This window comes from Ostrinia nubilalis, chromosome 11 (genome assembly GCF_963855985.1).
Source record: "Ostrinia nubilalis chromosome 11, ilOstNubi1.1, whole genome shotgun sequence".
NCBI classification, from domain to species: domain Eukaryota; kingdom Metazoa; phylum Arthropoda; class Insecta; order Lepidoptera; family Crambidae; genus Ostrinia; species Ostrinia nubilalis.
In genome coordinates this window covers 6005542-6024067 of record NC_087098.1, presented here as the reverse complement: position 1 = coordinate 6024067, position 18526 = coordinate 6005542, and the positions used below count along the sequence as shown (strand labels likewise).

General features: G+C 41.5%; 1 protein-coding gene across 2 annotated transcripts in view; it reads left to right on the top strand.

The window, feature by feature from the left end:
• The window catches only part of LOC135076152 (venom prothrombin activator notecarin-D2-like), a 220340-nt gene extending 202103 nt beyond the window's left edge, over window positions 1-18237 (top strand). The window contains exons 1-6 of one of the 2 annotated variants that reach the window (XM_063970621.1): window positions 15388-15525; window positions 16077-16215; window positions 16762-16930; window positions 17088-17210; window positions 17535-17656; window positions 18008-18237. In XM_063970621.1, coding sequence (XP_063826691.1) covers window positions 15489-15525; window positions 16077-16215; window positions 16762-16930; window positions 17088-17210; window positions 17535-17549 — 483 coding nt within the window. In that variant the 5' untranslated portion in view covers window positions 15388-15488 and the 3' untranslated portion in view covers window positions 17550-17656; window positions 18008-18237. Of the gene's footprint in view, window positions 1-15387; window positions 15526-16076; window positions 16216-16761; window positions 16931-17087; window positions 17211-17530; window positions 17657-18007 lie in introns of those variants that run through there. The other variant, XR_010258187.1, reaches the window with a different exon arrangement.
• The last annotated feature ends 289 nt before the right edge of the window (window positions 18238-18526 follow it).

The following is an 18526-nucleotide window of genomic DNA, read 5'->3' as shown; positions in this document are numbered from 1 at the left end:
GTAATGAGGGTTTTCGCGTATGAAAAATCCGCCAGATGGCAATACGTAGACGCGAGGTCCAAATGCTGCATGATTGGTTATTTTTGACATGATATTGACAGATATGTCAAAATCCACCAATCACGCAGCAGTCAGACCCCACATCCACGTCCCGCCATCTAGCGTATCTTTCATACGCGAAAACCCTCATTGATTGGTCCATAATCAAACGTTTCATTAGGTACATTTTCTCCCGCTCCGCCCTGGTGGAAACTCGACCTTAGAGGGTATTTTAATTTTCAGTTTGTGAAGAACAATTTTAGATTCAATGACAATGTAAAACCAGTCTCTTACGAAAGACGGTTCAGAGACTACAAGGGATCATGCATGATGTCAGGATTTGGATTCGTAGACAGAAAAGTTAGTGATGCTTTTTCATCATCTAAAAGAGTCTTCTACATCCAATAGTTTAGTCCCACCCCAAACTTAGATTTTACCATTAACTGCTGCTGGACAAAGGACTCCCTCAAGGATTTCCACAACGACATTTTACCTATGGTAAATACCACCAATATTGGTATCATTTGAAAGCCTAATTCGAAGGCAATAAATACATTTTTTATTTATTTATTTATTTATTTCACTAAAGGACATTTTTGCGGTACCAACCAACCTTGTACCGCAAAAATGTGTCTTTAGAATGATCCAGTGAATTCCAGTGTCTCTTCCTCCAGCTAACTCTTATGGTTACAAAATCGCTATGCATCTGTTAAAGGTTTCTTTAAGTTTATTTATTGGACTTTCAAATAACACCAATAGTGATGAAGGACCATGTTTGTGTTAGAAGAAAATTTTCAAAGTAATTGTCGCGGGAGGTGCGATTTTTTTGACGCCGAATGTATATTGCTTTCTTTTTGGTAAAATAGCTTAATGTAATGGCATTGTAATTTATTTTACAGAATACCAAAATGTCAGATCAGTTGTTGTACGCCGAACTACCGTTAATGACATCCTTTTGGTGTAACAAAAACCACAATATGAATATGAGAAAACATATTTGTACTTCAGGCGAAATATCGGACACTGCTAAAGCAAGTTCATATTTATGTTATTAATTTATTTAACATTGCTGCCTCAAAGTTACTTTTAGTGAGGTGCTATTGGACCCTATCTATAGTGTTTACTAGCTTTCCGCCCCCGGTTTCGCCCGCGTGGACTCCGAAAAAAAAAATTTTACGGAACCCTATTTTTTTCCAAAATAAAATATAGCCTATGTTACTCGTGGATAATGTAGCTTTCGAATGGTGAAGGATTTTTTAAAAACGGTCCAGTAGTTTTTGAACCTATTCCTCTTTATAATATTAGTGTAGATAAGGTCCAATAGAGATAAACTTGGCCTTCACTAGTGGATTTCATTGGCGATCAAGCTGTAGATTCTGACTGTACAGGCGTTGCAGCGATGGGAACGACTCGTAGTCCCTCTTAGTTTGCTCAAAGGTGCAAAGTACTACGCCAAATCTACGCCTAGAAAGGCTTTATTTCGAAATAGCTTTGCTTCATGAAGCGATTTCTGGATAAAAACTGTCACAAATTATACTCTAGGGGCATTATTGATTGTATCTTTCTGATTTGCGTTCCAGTTCCCGGAAAATAAGTAGGTGTCAAATTGAAAAAATAAGTTTTACTAACCCTTTTTTTTATATAATTTCAGGGTGATTCCGGCGGACCTTTAGTTTGTTCTTTCCCCAATCAAAACGAATCTAAAGTATTAGTAGGCGTCCTGAATGGAAAACTCCTTTATAATACCAAAAGATTGGCGGGCGGTACTATCTTCAGTAGAGTCTCAGCCTATTCTAAATTGATACGCAAAAGCAAAGCATGTAGTTACAATATTGTAATTTTTTATTATTATATTCTTTTGGTAATAATATACTACTTACAATAATATTGTGTTTTAATATTACATCTTTTTACTTAGGTCCGGTTTCCACCAAAGTGACCAAAGCCTCTGAGACCAAATGACTAGGGTTGCCAGGTCCAAAAACACAAAAGCCGGACTCAGTGTTTAATTTGGCCGGACATACCTTGTAACTATCATCATCATCTTATCGGTAGCCCAACATCCTAACATCCTATGCCCAAGTGTGCTCGATATTATTCTGTGGCTCGACTTTCTAAAACCTAACAAAAGCCGGACAGGCCGGACAAGACAATATTTGGCCGGATAAGACTGTAAAAAGCCAAACATGTCCGGCTAAAGCCGGACACCTGCCAACCCTATCTATGGCCAAGTGGAGAAATGGTCAGGTCGTCAAATTTTTGTATAGAATTTGACAGCGGCGGCTTCGCGGCTCAGAGCGGAGCCAGCGGAGCTGAGCGGAGAAATGGAAGTAATGAAATCTGATTGGTTATTCAAAACACTTCTCTGCTCCGCTTCGCCTTGGTGGAAACCGGGCCTTAGCTCTGCAAACAATTTGTAAAGTTATCTGTGGTTTCTGTCTGTTTCTCGAGCCGTAAAACTTCATATAAAAAAAATATTTATGTCTGTCATTGTGTCTGGGTCATGATTTTATTTTGGAAGCAGGCAACAACAAATTGCACGAAGGATTGCACTCGAAGAATTCATAAATAGATATAGATTTAGATTTATTAGCGTAGTTCTTTTTGCCATGTTTCTAAGTAGTAACGTAGGTATGGTTCTACTTTTGATGTGCCTGCTCAAGGCGAGCTGGGCTCAAATCCTGGAGCAGCCCGTGTTCGTGAATGTGTCTGATTTGGTCCCGCGGATCATCAATGGAAAACCTGCTGCTTTAGGGGATATACCCTATCAGGTAACAGCGTAAAGGCTGATTGCGTATTTTGACCAATATACTTAAGTTGCTGTAGCTGTTATTTTCTCAATGGTTGAACGAATTATTACTATCCTTAAAAATATCTTATTTGGAAGTTCCTATTATAGGCCGTTGTCTGTTGCCATCATGAATGCTCTGCTTGGTTTGACCCTGGTCCTCTAATTATGTATTGCTTTAAGACCTTTGGCACGTTGGATTAACTTCTCGTAAAATTGCCAAACCTAAGTGGTAGCTCATAGAACTGATGGCCGTTGGGGCTGAGAAACGTAGGCTGGATGCAGGCTGTGTTGTGGAGTTTTTTGGAAGTCATTTGGTTGAAATGACGATTTAATTTCTAGATAAGTTTCAAAAGACTGCAGAAACGCGATAAAAGTAAAAATATGTATAGCAGTTTTTGTGGCGGAGCTATAATCGGGACGAAGAAACTGCTAACTGCGGCCCATTGCTTTAAATCGGATGAATCTAATTGTTTTTCTACTTACATGTAAGTAAGAGGTTGTTAAGTGTATTGAAATAAAAGTATTTTAGCCATAGAAACTTATTTTATAACTCGTACTTATATAGGATTTTTTTTATTAAATCTACTAATAAAAAAAACAGAGCATGCATTATACATTATTATTGAACACTTCCTATTTCTTTCACAAGGAATTTAATTCGTTTAAATAAAAAGAATATGTTAATATTTACAATCACAAATCTGGAAAGTAACTCAAATAGACAGATGTAATTAAAAAATATTATAGGCGAGCAGCCCTATAACATACTTACGTATAGGCATTTTCACGTATAGTTCCGCGTTGATCTAATTTTTTTTCTTCAGTGTGCAGTCTGGCAAAACGGTGGAGAAATATTTCGCAGTGGCGGGGACTCTCAAAAACGAAGAGGCTTACACGGGGGACGATACATCGGGAGGCGCACAGTGGAGGCGCCTCAAAGCGGTTACTTATCTCGGCTCGTACAAGTTTCCCAAAGATGACATCGCTGTTGTGGTAGGCCTACATCTTTTTGTAAACATTTTATCTGTGAAATGTATAGACAACGGCATGAAAATTTATCCTAGTCTGAAGCGCTGGCACAGCATGCGCAATATTTTTGTATTTCATAATTTACCTACTTTTTACTTCCCATTCACTTCTTTATCGAATCCAACCCTTCACAATTCGCCATTCCATTCGAAAGACGCAATAAGTATACTTCATCATCATGCAGACTGCAATACAATGGAATTTGAGCTCTGAATGTTTGAATATTTAATTGTATCCTTTACACATCAAGAGAAGGGGCGGGGATATAATTTTAGAATCGACTCGTAGATCCAACTTTTTTCCTATACCACTATGAAAGATGGCTAATCCTAAACGTCTAGCTATTTTGATTTTCAGAGTGTGAAAGAACCTTTTTCGTACACTACAAACATAAAGTCAATCGCCTACGCCAGACGTTACATGGACTACCGGGGGTCATGTCTGATGTCGGGCTATGGGCGGATCAGCGAAAGCGTATGTAATTACATGTTATTTTGAAAACATGGTTAGTCTTCTTGTACACGCTAAGAAATTACACCGTGTCTGCCGCAGACGAGACAGGAATTTTGTCGGATCTAGCTACGCGATTCGATTTGCCACACTGCGTCCGCCGCGTGTCGTTTAGCGCTGACAAGAATTATTTCTTGGTCAGCGCCGGAGTAATGTACACGGTTCGTGTGTAGAAATGACACGAATTCTTGTGTAGGCCCGGCGATTTTTCTTAGCGTGTACAAACGGCATTAAAATTCAAAATCTCACACATTTGTCAGTTTGCTAGCCAAAATTGAACTGAATTGGCAGGTATTTGACCACAATCGCACCTGATGTTAAGTGGGATGCGGTCTAGGATGGTACATATCTGCCCTGTAAGTGCCTATTCACTCTCGCCTTGAAAAGGCCCGGATTATAGTTTTCGGGAAAGACAGCAGCAGGCAACGAATTCCAGTCCCTAGCTGTTCGCATTATAAAAGAGTCATCGAAACGCTTAGTGCGAGCTGGTGGAATGTCAACAATATAGGGATGGTACGCTAACCTGCGTCTGGTTCCCCGATGATGGAAGGGGGCTGGTGGAATTAATTCATGTAATTCTTTCGCACATTCTCCGAAGTGTAGCCTGTAGAAAACCGATAGGGATGCTACCTTACGGCGATGGTCAAGTTCCTGGAGCGCCGCTTCAACAAGGGTAGGGCTGTCGATAAGTCTTCTGGCACGCCTTTCCACCGAATCCAAAGCAGCCAAATGTTTCTTGGCAGAGCCGTCCCAGAGGTGGCAGCAGTATTCCATGCAAGGTCGGATCTGTGCTTTATAAAGCTGCAGCCTTTGCTTCTTGGAGAAGTACTGCCTTGCCCTCGAGAGGATACCAAGCTTTTTGGCAGCAGTTTTCGCTATGGATTCGATGTACTCGCCAAAGTTCAGCTTGCTGGACATTTCAATGCCCAAGAGTTGCAGTCGCTCGGTGATTTTGACAGGCACACCTCGGAATGTTGGAGCCATAAGAAATGGACTTCGTTTGGCGGAGAACAGACACGCCTGTGTTTTTGACGCGTTAAATTGGACCAGGTTGGCATCGCCCCAATCAGAGACATCCTGAAGGGCCAAATTTAAGCGTTCAATTAGGGACTCACGACAAGACTCGACCTCACGCCTGTCGGCTTTTGCGTTGGATATATATTTGGCTGTCACTGTCGTGTCATCTGCGTACCCAAAGGTACCGGGTTTGAGCAGGTCATTGATGTGCAGTAGGAATAATGTTGCAGACAGCACCGAACCCTGAGGGACGCCAGCGTCAATAGGTTGTTGACTAGAAGTGTAGCCCTCAAGAACTACTCTTATTGATCGTCCCTCAAGAAAATCGGAGATCCATTTGCAGAAGCCAACAGGGATTCCAAAAGATGGAAGCTTGTTTAGTAGGCTGCCGTGCCAGACCCTGTCAAATGCCTTTGATACGTCCAATGAAACGGCAAGAGCTTCTCCATGTTTCTCAATGGCCTCGCTCCATAGGTGTGTGGCATACACGAGAAGATCACCTGTAGAACGACCATACCGAAACCCATACTGACGGTCGCTGAGTAGGTCATTTTCTTCAAGGTATGACAGGAGTCGGCCATTGAGGACACGTTCCATTATCTTGCAGAGTATAGACGTAACAGAGATGGGTCTGTAATTTGTTGGATCAGCACGACTGCCCTTTTTAGGTACGGGCTGTACGTTGGCAAGCTTCCATGATTTTGGGACTAGTCCAGTCTTAAGTGAGAGTCGATACAGGCGTGTAAGAATAGGAGACAACTCCGGCGCACAACTACGCAGGACTATCGCTGGAATTCCGTCAGGTCCACTAGCTTTATTTACGTCAAGAGAACGTAAGACATTTAAAACCTCTTTGTGCCGTATGCGGACCTCACGCATGGTGGTGGAGGCAGGGGGTAATGAGGGTGGTATTTTGCCTGCAACGTCAAGACGGGAGTTATCAGCGAACAGGGTGGCAAAAAGATTCGCTTTTTCCTCAGCAGAGTGAGCCAGTGAGCCGTCGGGTTTCAGCAGTGGTGGCAGGCTGGGGCGACAGAAGTTGGATTGGATGGCCTTGGCAAGGGACCAAAACGGTTTAGACCCGGCTGGGTAAGAAGCAAGTTTTGAGCCAATGCGTCCAATATGGTCGTAGCGAGCCCTGCGTAGTGTTCTTTTGCAAGACTTGGATGCCTGGTTGTAGGCTTTCTTCAGATTGCGAGTGTCTGGTGAGCCGCGCGTTCGAGCATCTGCCCATGCCAGAAACGCCGACTGCTTACACGCTTCAGCATGACGGCAATCAGCATTGAACCAAGGGCGAGCTTTGCTACCTGAGGCAATGTCTGAGTAGGGAACAAAGAATTCCATACCCTGACGTATAACCTCGGTGATGGCATCGGCGCAAATCGTTGAATCTTGAGAAGAAAAGCAAGCCGGCCTCCAAGGAAAAGATGCGAAAAACTGGCGCATCTCGTCCCAATCTGCTGACTTGTATCGCCATACTCTTCTTACTCCACAAGGGCCACGATCGGATGGGGAGTATGACGATACAGCTTTCACCAGGCAGTGGTCAGAAGTTCCAAGAGGAGCAGCAACCATGGTGGAATATCTGTCTGGATCTGATGTCAGCACAAGGTCTAGGCAATTGGCTGTGTGAGTGTCGACGTCCGGGACCCTGGTTGCACAGTCTATCAATTGGGAGAGATCAAGTGTCAGAGCTAGTTTACGTGCCTCTCTCCCAGCGTGATCGGTCACCTGATATGGGAAGAGCCATTCTTGATGATGTGCATTGAAATCCCCCAAAATCACCAACTGGGCAGAGGGGTATCGGGCTAGTGCCTTATCAGCTGATTGGCTGAGGTAGTCGAACAGCCGGGTTGTCTCATGGTCACCGCTGTGCGAACGGTAAACACAGGCATAGAGTAATTTCTCTAGGCCTGTGTCCACCAAAACCCAAATTACAGAAAATCCAGGAACCTCCAGGCATTTGAGACGCTTGATGCAAATGTCATCGCGGGCATAGATGCAGACTCCCGCGCGGGCTTGGAATTTGTGTTCCAGTGTATACCCAGGGTAGAACAAGTATGCTGCGTCGGCTGGACATTTGATCTGCGTTTCTGTGAGGAACAGCAGTTGCGGTTTTTCAGTCTCTAGATGGTGGTGGACTGCAGAGAGATTGGAGTGCAGCCCTCGTATGTTGGTGAGGTGCACTTTAAGTGGGAGGACGTGCAACCGCTGTTTAATTTTTTTCTTTGTTCTCTGTGCTTTCATTTTATGTTTTGTTGAGAGTGAATAAGTAGGAAGAGTATGGCAGTTGAGCGAGGCATTTTCGTGTATGCCCGGAGAGGCAGGCAGGGATAGCAGACTGTGTGGAGCCTGACCTGGAGACCGCGGGGACGCCCGAACCCCCCCAGATCTGACTTCCCTATCTGACTTTGCAACGCAAGGAGGGTCATGTGTTTACTATTCTAGTAGATAAATGTATGTTTTCTCCTTGTGGCACGCTAGAGACTAAGGCGGTTATCACACTGCGCCGCGCTCCGCCGCGGAGCGCGGGGCGACAGATTTAATCATTGTATGCAAGTACCTCAGTTTGTATAGAAAACACGCGCGGTACTTCACACTGACAACGCGTCCGCGCGCGTGATTTTTTATATGAAAATCACGCGCTCCGCGGCGGAGCGCGGCGCAGTGTGATAACCGTCTAAGTGCATGCCAATAATGACTTGCTTAGGGCCGCTTTCAACCAAAACGGAGAGGAGTGGAGACGAGAGACGAGTTTTGAATAACCCATCAGATTTTCTCTTCACTCCGCTTTGGTGGAAATAACCCACCAGCTTCGCCGCACATCTCTTGCCGCGTCGCGTCTCAGCTTTGATGGAAGCCGGGCCATAGAAAATGTTTTTTTTTATCTGTGTGGTACAGGAAAGATCAAAAGAGTTGCTGTACGCAAATTTACCGCTACTGACATCTTATTGGTGCAACAGAAGACACAATAAGAACATGAGAAGACATATCTGTACTTCAGGAGAAGTGTCGGATACTGCTAAAGTATGTTCCACCAATTCATTTTATGATTGGTTTGTTCGTTTCAGCCAAATTACATCCACTGCTGGACAAAGGGCTCCCCCAAGGTTTTCCACGACGACCGGTCCTACGCTGCCCGCATCCAGGCACCTCCCGCCTCCACCTTATGATAGATAAATAAGTTTTAAAACCATAGGTCCGTGGTGTTCCTTCATTTTCCTTGCTTCATGATATTTTATCTTTGAATCTCTTTCACTGTATATAAACACCGTCAGCATCGAATAGTTCGTGACACCCAAGTGCCCAAAACGTTGAGAATACAACCTTATTCCAATCGTAACAAAGAAGTGTTGTAAACTTTTTGTGGCACTAATATAGGTCGGTGTTTTAGTTACTTCGGTTTCAATGAGGTAAAGTAATAACAAAATAAACCTTTACAATTTCAGGGTGATTCCGGCGGACCTCTAGTTTGTACCATCGTTGGCCCAAACGGAACCAACTCTAATATGTTAGTAGGCGTCTTAAACGGCAAAATGTTCGGCCGTAGAAGGAGACACGGTGGCACTATCTTTACTAGGGTCTCAGCCTATACGAGATTAATACGGAATAAAGCGAGCTTCAATGTTATATGCTTTTCTGTTTATGTTTTTGTATTAATAATATATAGCCTACGATATTTTGTTTCTTTTTGTATTCATCATCATTTCAGCCATAGGACGTCCACTGCTGAACATAAGCGTCCCCCAATGATTTTCACATACACTTTTTGTATTATAATACATTCATTTTGAATTGGTACCTAATAGTTGCACAACCAAGCCAAGTGCGAGTTGGACTCGTAAACGAAGAGTTCTGTACCATTTAAACTTAGGTAGTTAGGCAACACCTATCTGAGCTCATCTCTGTTATGCTTCAACTGCATCAAAGCGTGCAGTGGGTCTAGACAAAGTGCAAATTATAATCGCAAACCAGTCGAAAAGTGGTCGAAACGCCCCTTTTTTGTATGGAGTTTTGACGGATTCGATTTTCGATTCGATCAAAAAGTGCGTTTTGTCTAGGGAGGCAGATCGCCATCGCCGGCGCGATCGTAGGCCAATGATAGGTCAAGTGTACTGTCATGGGTCGCGCGACCTGTCATTGGCCTGTAATGGTACCGGCGCGGCGCGATGGCGATCTGCACGTGTTGGTGTGGTTGAAGCTTTAGTTTATGTTTGGGCTAGATTCTGTTAGATTCCGCTCTCACTCAGCGCTGCAGCGGCACGGATTCAGAGTAGTGACAAAAAAGTCACGACGACAAAAGTCAAAGGTGCGCGCGAGCCCTAACTTTGATTAACCTTGCGTGTTTATGGACTTGTCATGTTCTGTCATTTGAGTTATTTTTGTCATGATTTTCAATAGTATTTTGGCTTTCGTTTTAAATTTATTGAGTGTTGTCGCAGTTTTTTCCCAGTTTATCATTGAGCCGGTATATGTTAATGAGTCGGCGTTGGTACCGCGAGTGGTAAACGGCTATGTGGCTGCTTTGGGGGATGTACCCTATCAGGTATTTTATTCTCTTTTTTTTATAAATGAAGCCTTCTCTGGCTTGTCTGCACTTAATTATCAAGGTAATCTGCCTCTACCATTTTACCATACAGTACCCCTAGTCGAGAGGGATTGAGATCTACCAGTAGGTCGGACCTTAAGGTCGAAAGATTTGCCGACCGTTTTGTGTAGTGGTTCGTAACGAACATAGTTAGGTATATGCCGAGGTCGTGGGTTCGATTCCCGCACAGTGGAAACATTTGTGTGCAAGAACATATTTGTTTGTATTGGTCTGGGTGTTGTTTATATATTCATTTGCTTTCTCCATTGAATTTCTTTACTGATGATGTCCTTCCAGGTTAGTTTTAAAGCGATCGCTACCCGTGTGTCATACTACCATACCTTCTGTGGCGGAGTCATCATTGGTCGTACTAAGCTGGTGACCGCAGCCCATTGCTTTGAGGCCAGGAATTCTGAATCCTCTGGTGAATCAATGTAAGATATTGAAAATTTAATTTGAGCAGAAATAGCTCCACTTACAGGCGTGAGGATTCTTCAAGAAAGAGAAATAGACCAATCAATGTTGGGCATAACTATCATTGTTTTTGAGCATTGGATTTGGGACCATTTTACACAGTAGGTACTCGAGTAAAACACTGATTAATATAAAGGCACTGTTTTCAACTACCGACTTGGTGACGAGACTTTGTTATTAATGTTAGTCCATAAGACAAAGGAATCTTCTAATGCACACTGGTCGTGTCCGGTTTTTGGTTATTCTACCCCAATTTCTGTCATAAGCAGATTGAATAGATCGTCTATCCATCTTTCTAAGTGACAACCCACAATGCGCACGCGGTGTCTATTCAGGAACTCAGTCTTAAACGTAGTGTTAACTTTATCTAAAGTTTTCATATTACAGCGTACTAAGAAGTGAGGAAGTAATGAATAAGTTGGCTGTGGCCGGTACTTTGCTCAATGGCGAAATATACCAAGCGGAAGACAAACCAACGGGCGCACAGTGGAGAAAAATAAGCACAGTCTCATATCCCAGCAGCTACAGGTTTCCAAGCAACGACATTGCTATTGTGGTACACTATTAATCTGGTTATTTATTTAGTTTATTACTGGAAAAACCATAGGTGGCCTTTTACCTGATCTCTCTGGAAAGATATGATAATGATGATGAACTGTAACTTGTAATGTTTTAGATCACATTACTGCCATTTAACTTTAACGAGCATATCGCTCCAATCTCTTACGCTAGAAGCTTTGAGGACTACAGAGGAGAGTGCTTGGTTTCTGGGTACGGACGAAGATCTAAAAAGAAGAAGGTAATTTGAGTTGTTTATGTATCTAACAAGACCTTAATATCAATCTTATTCTTATGTATCTACCTATGTTCCATATTATTATGTCACAGCTTACTTCAGACAAGTTGTTGCTTGCCACCTTAGAAGTGTTGCCACTTTATTGGTGCACGAAGATGCATCGTAAGAATATGTCGAGTTTCATCTGCACATCGGACAAAATTTCAGACGTTGCACAGGTAAATATTATTTCGTCTTTTTCTAATTATGAGCAACGAACGTGTATACGTGTTAAGGGGGTCTAGATATTGTCTACCGGTGATCTAATTCTGGTGATAAAAGTGAACTCCAGACGACACTTTGGTGTTCTTTGATCACCCATGGTTAAGTAGTCCACTTTGATCACCTAGGTGATCTTATCCATGGGTGATCAAAGGACACCAAAGTATCGCGTGGAGTCCACTTTGATCACCTGGGTGATCTAATCTAGGTGACCAAAGTGGAATAGGCCTTCATAGGGTTACTTTATGGCGAGCCCAAATGTCATTGACATGACATGACATGCAATCTAGTATAGATGACCCACGCTGAACTGTCCCACCAAACTCAATGACAGGGGGGCGCTACCATCGTTCAACTATATGGTTTCCAACATGGCAAAAATCTGAACCAGCGATCCGGTATTGACGGTGCCGCGGTGGCGCCCCACTGTCAATGTCATCGACAGGACAGTCCAGTATTTTGGAACTATAACAACAAAGGTAATGCAGCAGAAGCATTTGGCTGACTCTCGAATATTCTAAGTACATTAGTACAGTTCAATCTTTTACAGTTGGATCTTTCTCCGCCTTCAATCGCACCGCTTTTCGTATTAAGGCCGGGTAGCAGAGAAAATGGCGAAAATGAGGTTTTCATTTTTAATTTTTGAGGTACTAAACAGTAAAATTAAAGGCTAAGATTTTTATTGGGCATAGTTGAGGATATTTTCTAGGGCTATTAACGGATGGAAACACGATTTGATGAAGTTGACTCGATAGAATAAATTCCCAAAGTTACCTCTATTCGTTTTCTATTTATGGTTTTATTTTTAAAATAAGCGATTTGAGATTCTAAATCTTTTACTAAACTAAAGTTCAGAAATAACTTGAGGGCTTTTAACGGATGAAATTTTTATATTGCGTCTTATTTAGTTACTATGTTAAAAAATGTGGAAAAAATCGTCCATGACGGCTTGGACAATCTCAATCAGTCGCGCGGTGGCGCTTACGGAGGACGGACGCGTGTCAGTTTTTTGGCCGTGACAGTTCGCGATTTGTCAATATTTTTGACAATGATGACTTTGATGAGTCACAGTATAATGATATCAGTGTTACTGGAGAAAGCTTAAATTTTTGATAATTACAAATTATCAATTTTGTCTACCTATTGAAATTTAAATCGTTCGCATCCTTTTAAACGAAGACTACTCATGATACATAGTACATTCCTCAAATATGAGACAAAACCAATGAGTTAAAATTACATTTTAATAGTACCTACATACAATCGTCTTACACTCTTTAGAAGAGCACACTGACACAAATAAATAATAAAAAATACTGTCTAAGGTCTGTAGCTAAAGGTCTAAGCTGTAAGATAGAAGAATCTTCTAGCCAAAAAGATGGCAGATGCAGCAGATGTCAACGGATTTCAAACTGGAGTTCATGTGACTCCTTGTAGACTTGAGTGTCTAGAGCGTCTCTTCCTCCACCATGCGTAAGAATTTTCACAAAAATACTGTCTAAGGTCTGTAGCTAAAGGTCTACGCTGCAAGATGGAAGAATCTTCTAACCAAAAAGATGGCAGATGCAGCAGATGTCAACGGATTTAAAACTGGAGTTCATATGACTCCTTGTAGACTTGAGTCTCTAGAGCGTCCCTTCCTCCACCATGCGTAAGAATGTTTCAAAAATACTGTCTAAGGTCTGTAGCTAAAGGTCTAAGCTGCAAGATAGAAGAATCTTCTAGCCAAAAAGATGGCAGATGCAGCAGATGTCAACGGATTTAAAACTTGGAGTTCATGTGACTCCTTCTACACTTGAGTCTCTAGAGCGTCCCTTCCTCCACCATGCGTAAAAGTTTTCCAAAAATACTGTCTGAGGTCTGTAATAAAATTCTAAACTGCAAGATAGAAGAATCTTTTAGCCAAAAACATGGCAGATGCAGCATATATCAACGGATTTAAGACTGGACTGGCACCACCTTGCAATGTCATCCTCTCATTGTTATCTGTAATGTAAATTATTTTTAAAATGTATTTAAAAAATAAAATGTTCGTTTTATTATTTCAATAATCTGACCTCTCAACTCAACTACTACACAAACACCTTTGTTCGCAACTGTACTGACGAAACCTCGATATTATACCGTTCATTTAAGATGGCAAGCTTTTTGCTGCGGTAATGCACTCCAGGTAACCGTGTGTGATGCTTATTGCTCACAGTGATTTTCGATACAGAGCCCCGTACATACGTTATACATAAATTATGGAAAGAAAACACCCAGACCAATACAAACAAATATGTATGCAATTTTAGTATAATATTTTTATTTTTTAATAAACAAAAAGACTGAACAAAATTGATGCGTGTACTGATTAATGTAATTAACCACATGCAAAGCTTTGTGAATTGCAACAACTATAATTTATTATCCAAGCTCTAAATAATCGCTACTACGAGTAACTGATCATAAAATGTTTTTCCAATCGCTCAAGCTCCCGAGGATCTACCGATTGGTCGGGTGACGTAATCTTGAAATTCTTTTAGCCGGCGCGGAACTTCCGGAAGGTCGGGTGACGCCACGCCTCTTTGAACCGTGTTAACTTTGGCAGTTATATTCGATATTTATTCGATTCTAAAATATATTCCCAAAAATTTTGAAAGTTGTTTTAATTTGTATCACTTGGATATGATTTGTATTAGAAAGTGCTGTGAGTGTGCTTGAACGGAAGGAAGTCAACCTAACCTAACAAACTGCGTATTTCTAAACTGCGTATTTCTATACTGTGTAGCCGCGAGAGCTCTTTGGCGCGCTGTCTTCGGCGAAGTATTGCGCGCGCAGATTTTGACAGCGCGAAATACCTACTTTAGCAGAAATACCAAGCCTTAACGGGACCGTAGTGATGTGCGTTGCTTACAATTACCTAATTTTCAGGGCGATTCAGGCGGCCCGTTGGTTTGTTCCGGTACCAAAGAACACGAAGAAGGTTCCAAGGGCATCCTGGTCGGCATCGTCAGCGGCCACAGTAGGGCCGGATCGTTCTTCACCAGGGTCTCCTCTTATGCGCAGTATATCGGACCAAATGAAGTCAACGGCGGTCAAACATTAAAATGTTATTGTTACCAAATTATTTTATTACATTACGGATTTTCCATACTTTATTTTGTTTTTCTTTTTCCACTATTTTAAAGAACCCCCATTTATGCAAGCTTTTATTAATATTTATCAAGTAATAACACACAATTAGCATGTTTTGTTCAGAAGTTTGTTTACTTGCGTCCTACATAAAACTTATATAAATACTAAGATTTAGATTAAGGCTCTTATAAACGACGCTTATCAGACGGATAGGGTTATTCTGATACCAGCACTCCCACTACTGCAGAATTTCAGAAACCTAGCCTAGGCTATGCTTGTAGAAATAAATAACCTCTTTGGTAGAGGTACTCAGCGAAGATCTAAAACTACCACAGATTAAGAATATTCATTTGGCATTTTGTATTTGTCCCTTTTCTATAGTTCCAAAATACTGAACTGTCCTGTCGATGACATTGACAGCGGGGCGCCACCGTCAATACCGAATCGCTGGTTCCGATTTTTGCCATGTTGGAAACCATCATAGTTGAACGATGGTAGCGCCCCCCTGTCATTGAGTTTGGCGGGACAGTTCAGCGTGGGTCATCTATATATAAATCTTGTCAAAACAAATAACATTTACAAGTATTTGCATTAATTCTTCAACAAAATACAAGGAAACCTTATATTAAGCTAAAATACCATAAAACGAGCCATGCCTGTCCTAATCGTACCATTCATATTAGCATTCATAGATTAACATTGTGATAAACATATTATTTGAAGCACAAGTTTTTCATAGTTTTTGAAAATGTTTATTACTTATTGGTATCTTGCTCTTTTCATGGGCATATTTAGGGAATATTTGTGCCAAATCATGGTAAAGCCGGTATTCGTGAATGAGTCTTCCTTGATACCACGGATTGTGAATGGCTACCCTGCTGCACTTGGAGATATACCCTATCAGTTAAGTTAAGCGTTTATTGTTACAGACTGCTATTAAAGTAGGTAGGTATAAGTACCTAAATGACATAGAGATTCACATAGATTTGTGCTCAAAATACCAAAGCATAGTAAGTAGTAGTAGCAAAATGTTATTAAATTGTATCCTTCATAAGTCTATTAACAATCTACTGCTGGAGATGCTTCTCACGCGCTATTTTACCTAGTCGCATATTAGAGGAAGGCCGCTTGTACAAGCTAAGAAAAGTCGCCAGGCCTACGCAAGAATTCGTGTCGTTTCTACACACGAACCGTGTACATTGCTCCGGCGCTGACCAAAAAATAATTCTTGTCTGCGCTAGATATGACACGCGGCGGACGCTCACTCTGTGATACATTTTCGGAGTTAGGTCCGACGAAATTCTTGTCTTGTCTGCGGCAGACACGGTGAAATTTCTTAGCGTGTTCAAGAAGCCGAAGTCTTTGTACAGCGGTGTATTCCTACTGATACTGGCTCTATAGATTCGGACTACTTGCATAAGGCTTAAATAAAATAATATAATTGTTTCAGGTAGGCTTCAAACAGCGGTACAGCCGTCACAGCAAAGTGTACGACACATTTTGCGGCGGTAGTATCATTGCCCCTTCGAAGTTGGTCTCCGCAGCCCACTGCTTTGACCACAATAAAAAATCGGGTTGTTTCACTGAAACTATGTAAGCAAGGATATTTTATTAATAGTAGCACTAGTCTCCACTAAAGGAGCACCCCCTCTTATTTCGTTTTAATGAAATGACGCCCACTACTGGACTAAGGCTTCTTCTAAGCAATTATTTGGTTAGTTTCTTATGTTGGTTTTTGCCATCAAACTCGTTACAATACGCATCACAATCATTCATAGGTTTGAAGCTGTTACCGGTCGCATAGTAACGTCTGAAACACGTTTTCAAACTTATAATGTTTCCAGGATATCCACAACGACCGGTCCTGTGTTGCTCGCATCCAGGCGCTTCCCGTAACCTTCACCAGCCGGGCTAGGATGCGCGCCGTGATATACTTTATCGACGTCAAAATGCAAGGACAAAATCGATAAAATGGCGTGATAACCGCTTATCGCGGCGCGCATCCTAGGTCTACTGATCTCTAATTTAGGTACCTACCATAGGCAAATGGAGAATTGACGTGTGTACAGTTTAGACGTAATTTGCAAACTTATTCAATAAATAATGGCATATCACATATCAGATATTTTTGTCATTTAGAATATTAAGCACCAAAGAAGTGGGGGTGTATTTTGCTGTGGCGGGTACTCTCGTCAGTAAAGAAAGGTACCGACCTCAAGACAATCCCTCAGGCGCGCAATGGAGAAGGCTAAAAAACGTTATCTACCCTTCAGGCTACGATTTTCCAGAACATGACGTCGCGGTTGTGGTAATTTTTTTTTCAAAATAATTTGCAGATAATTTGAATAGTAACAGTCCAAAAAGACTTGTCTTGTTTACTTTAGTTTGTGTTCACCCTTAAAATTATCAAGAATGTTTTGTCGTCCAAAGTTAGTTAGGCTTAGCAATAATGATAAATGTTTCAGACGACATTACAGCCATTTGTTTTCAACGCACACATCGCCCCGATTCCGTTCGCCAAGCGCTGGCGCGACTACCGGGGGGAATGTGTGGCTTCAGGCTTTGGACTGATAAGTCATATACCTGAGGTTTGCCATTTTGTTCATTTTCATTTACCATCATTTTAGTCTGTCTGCTGTACCTACACAGCTTAACTATCCTAATTTGGACGTAAGCCTCCCTGAAATGACCATATCTCCCACTTTTTCATTCAGACTGCTAGCTATCTTCTTTACGTCCCAATGTAATAATGTCCATCAAGTATTATACACCCAAACCCAATAGATCCGATAGAGTGATCGATGATCATGTATGATACTAAATTACTTATTTTTTTTATCATGTCAATGTTTGAAATCAATACCCGTTTTCATGAGCATCGCCTGTATAGCACTTATTGTTTTTTCAGATAGATTCCTCAAAGTTAATGATAGCCAAGTTAGAGTTGGTACCAAATTATTGGTGTAGCAAGAAATTAAGCGCCGACATGAAGACATTCGTCTGCACTTCAGGAGTGAAAACGGATGTTGGGAAGGTGTGTATCATTATTACCATCGCAGTGAAGGCTTCTTGTACACGCTAAGAATTTTCACCGTGTCTGCCGCAGACAAGACAAGTTTTTCGTCGGACCTAGCTACGAAAAGTCACCCAGTGCGCGTCCGCCGCGTGTCGTGTTTAGTAGCACAAGAATAATTTTATGATCAGCGCTTGGACAATGTACCTACACGGTTCGTGTGCAGAAACGACACGGATTTCTTACGTAGGCCCGGCTACATTTCTTAGCGTGTAGGTACAAGCGGTTTAAGCGTTGTTTGTTTTATTGCCACTCTTAATTGATTCTTTTCACATGATGGGGTAAAAAGTAAATAAATAAACTTTATTTCAGGGTGATTCAGGCGGCCCGTTAGTGTGTGCTGGTACTGGAGAGAAATCTGAAGGACCGAATGGCATTTTGGTAGGCATTGCTTGTGCGAATATCTTAAAAAGGAGTATCGGCGGCTCCATCTTCACTAGAACATCTACTTACACACGTTTTATAGACAAAAATGAAGCTAATAGTTCTCCATTCATGTTTTTTTATTATTATTTTATTATATTTGTTCATTGTTTACATTATTTGTGTATTTTGTTTCTACCGTGTACGTAAAAGTAATAAGAAAGAAATAGGGAAGATTTTATAATTAACAATTTGTGTTCCGATCGTATATTTTTCCTTGTCAAAGGAAAGTTCAGCAGAAAATAGTTCTCGTGTAAGTCACCTTTAGATTTTTCTGAAAGCCTCTTGATTTGCTGGACAGCAAAATTATTTCTTGACTAAATAAAAAGAGAATTAATAAATACACAATTTAATGAGCAAGCAGAACAATATTAACACATTATGAGTCTCTACATTCGTGTTGGCTTC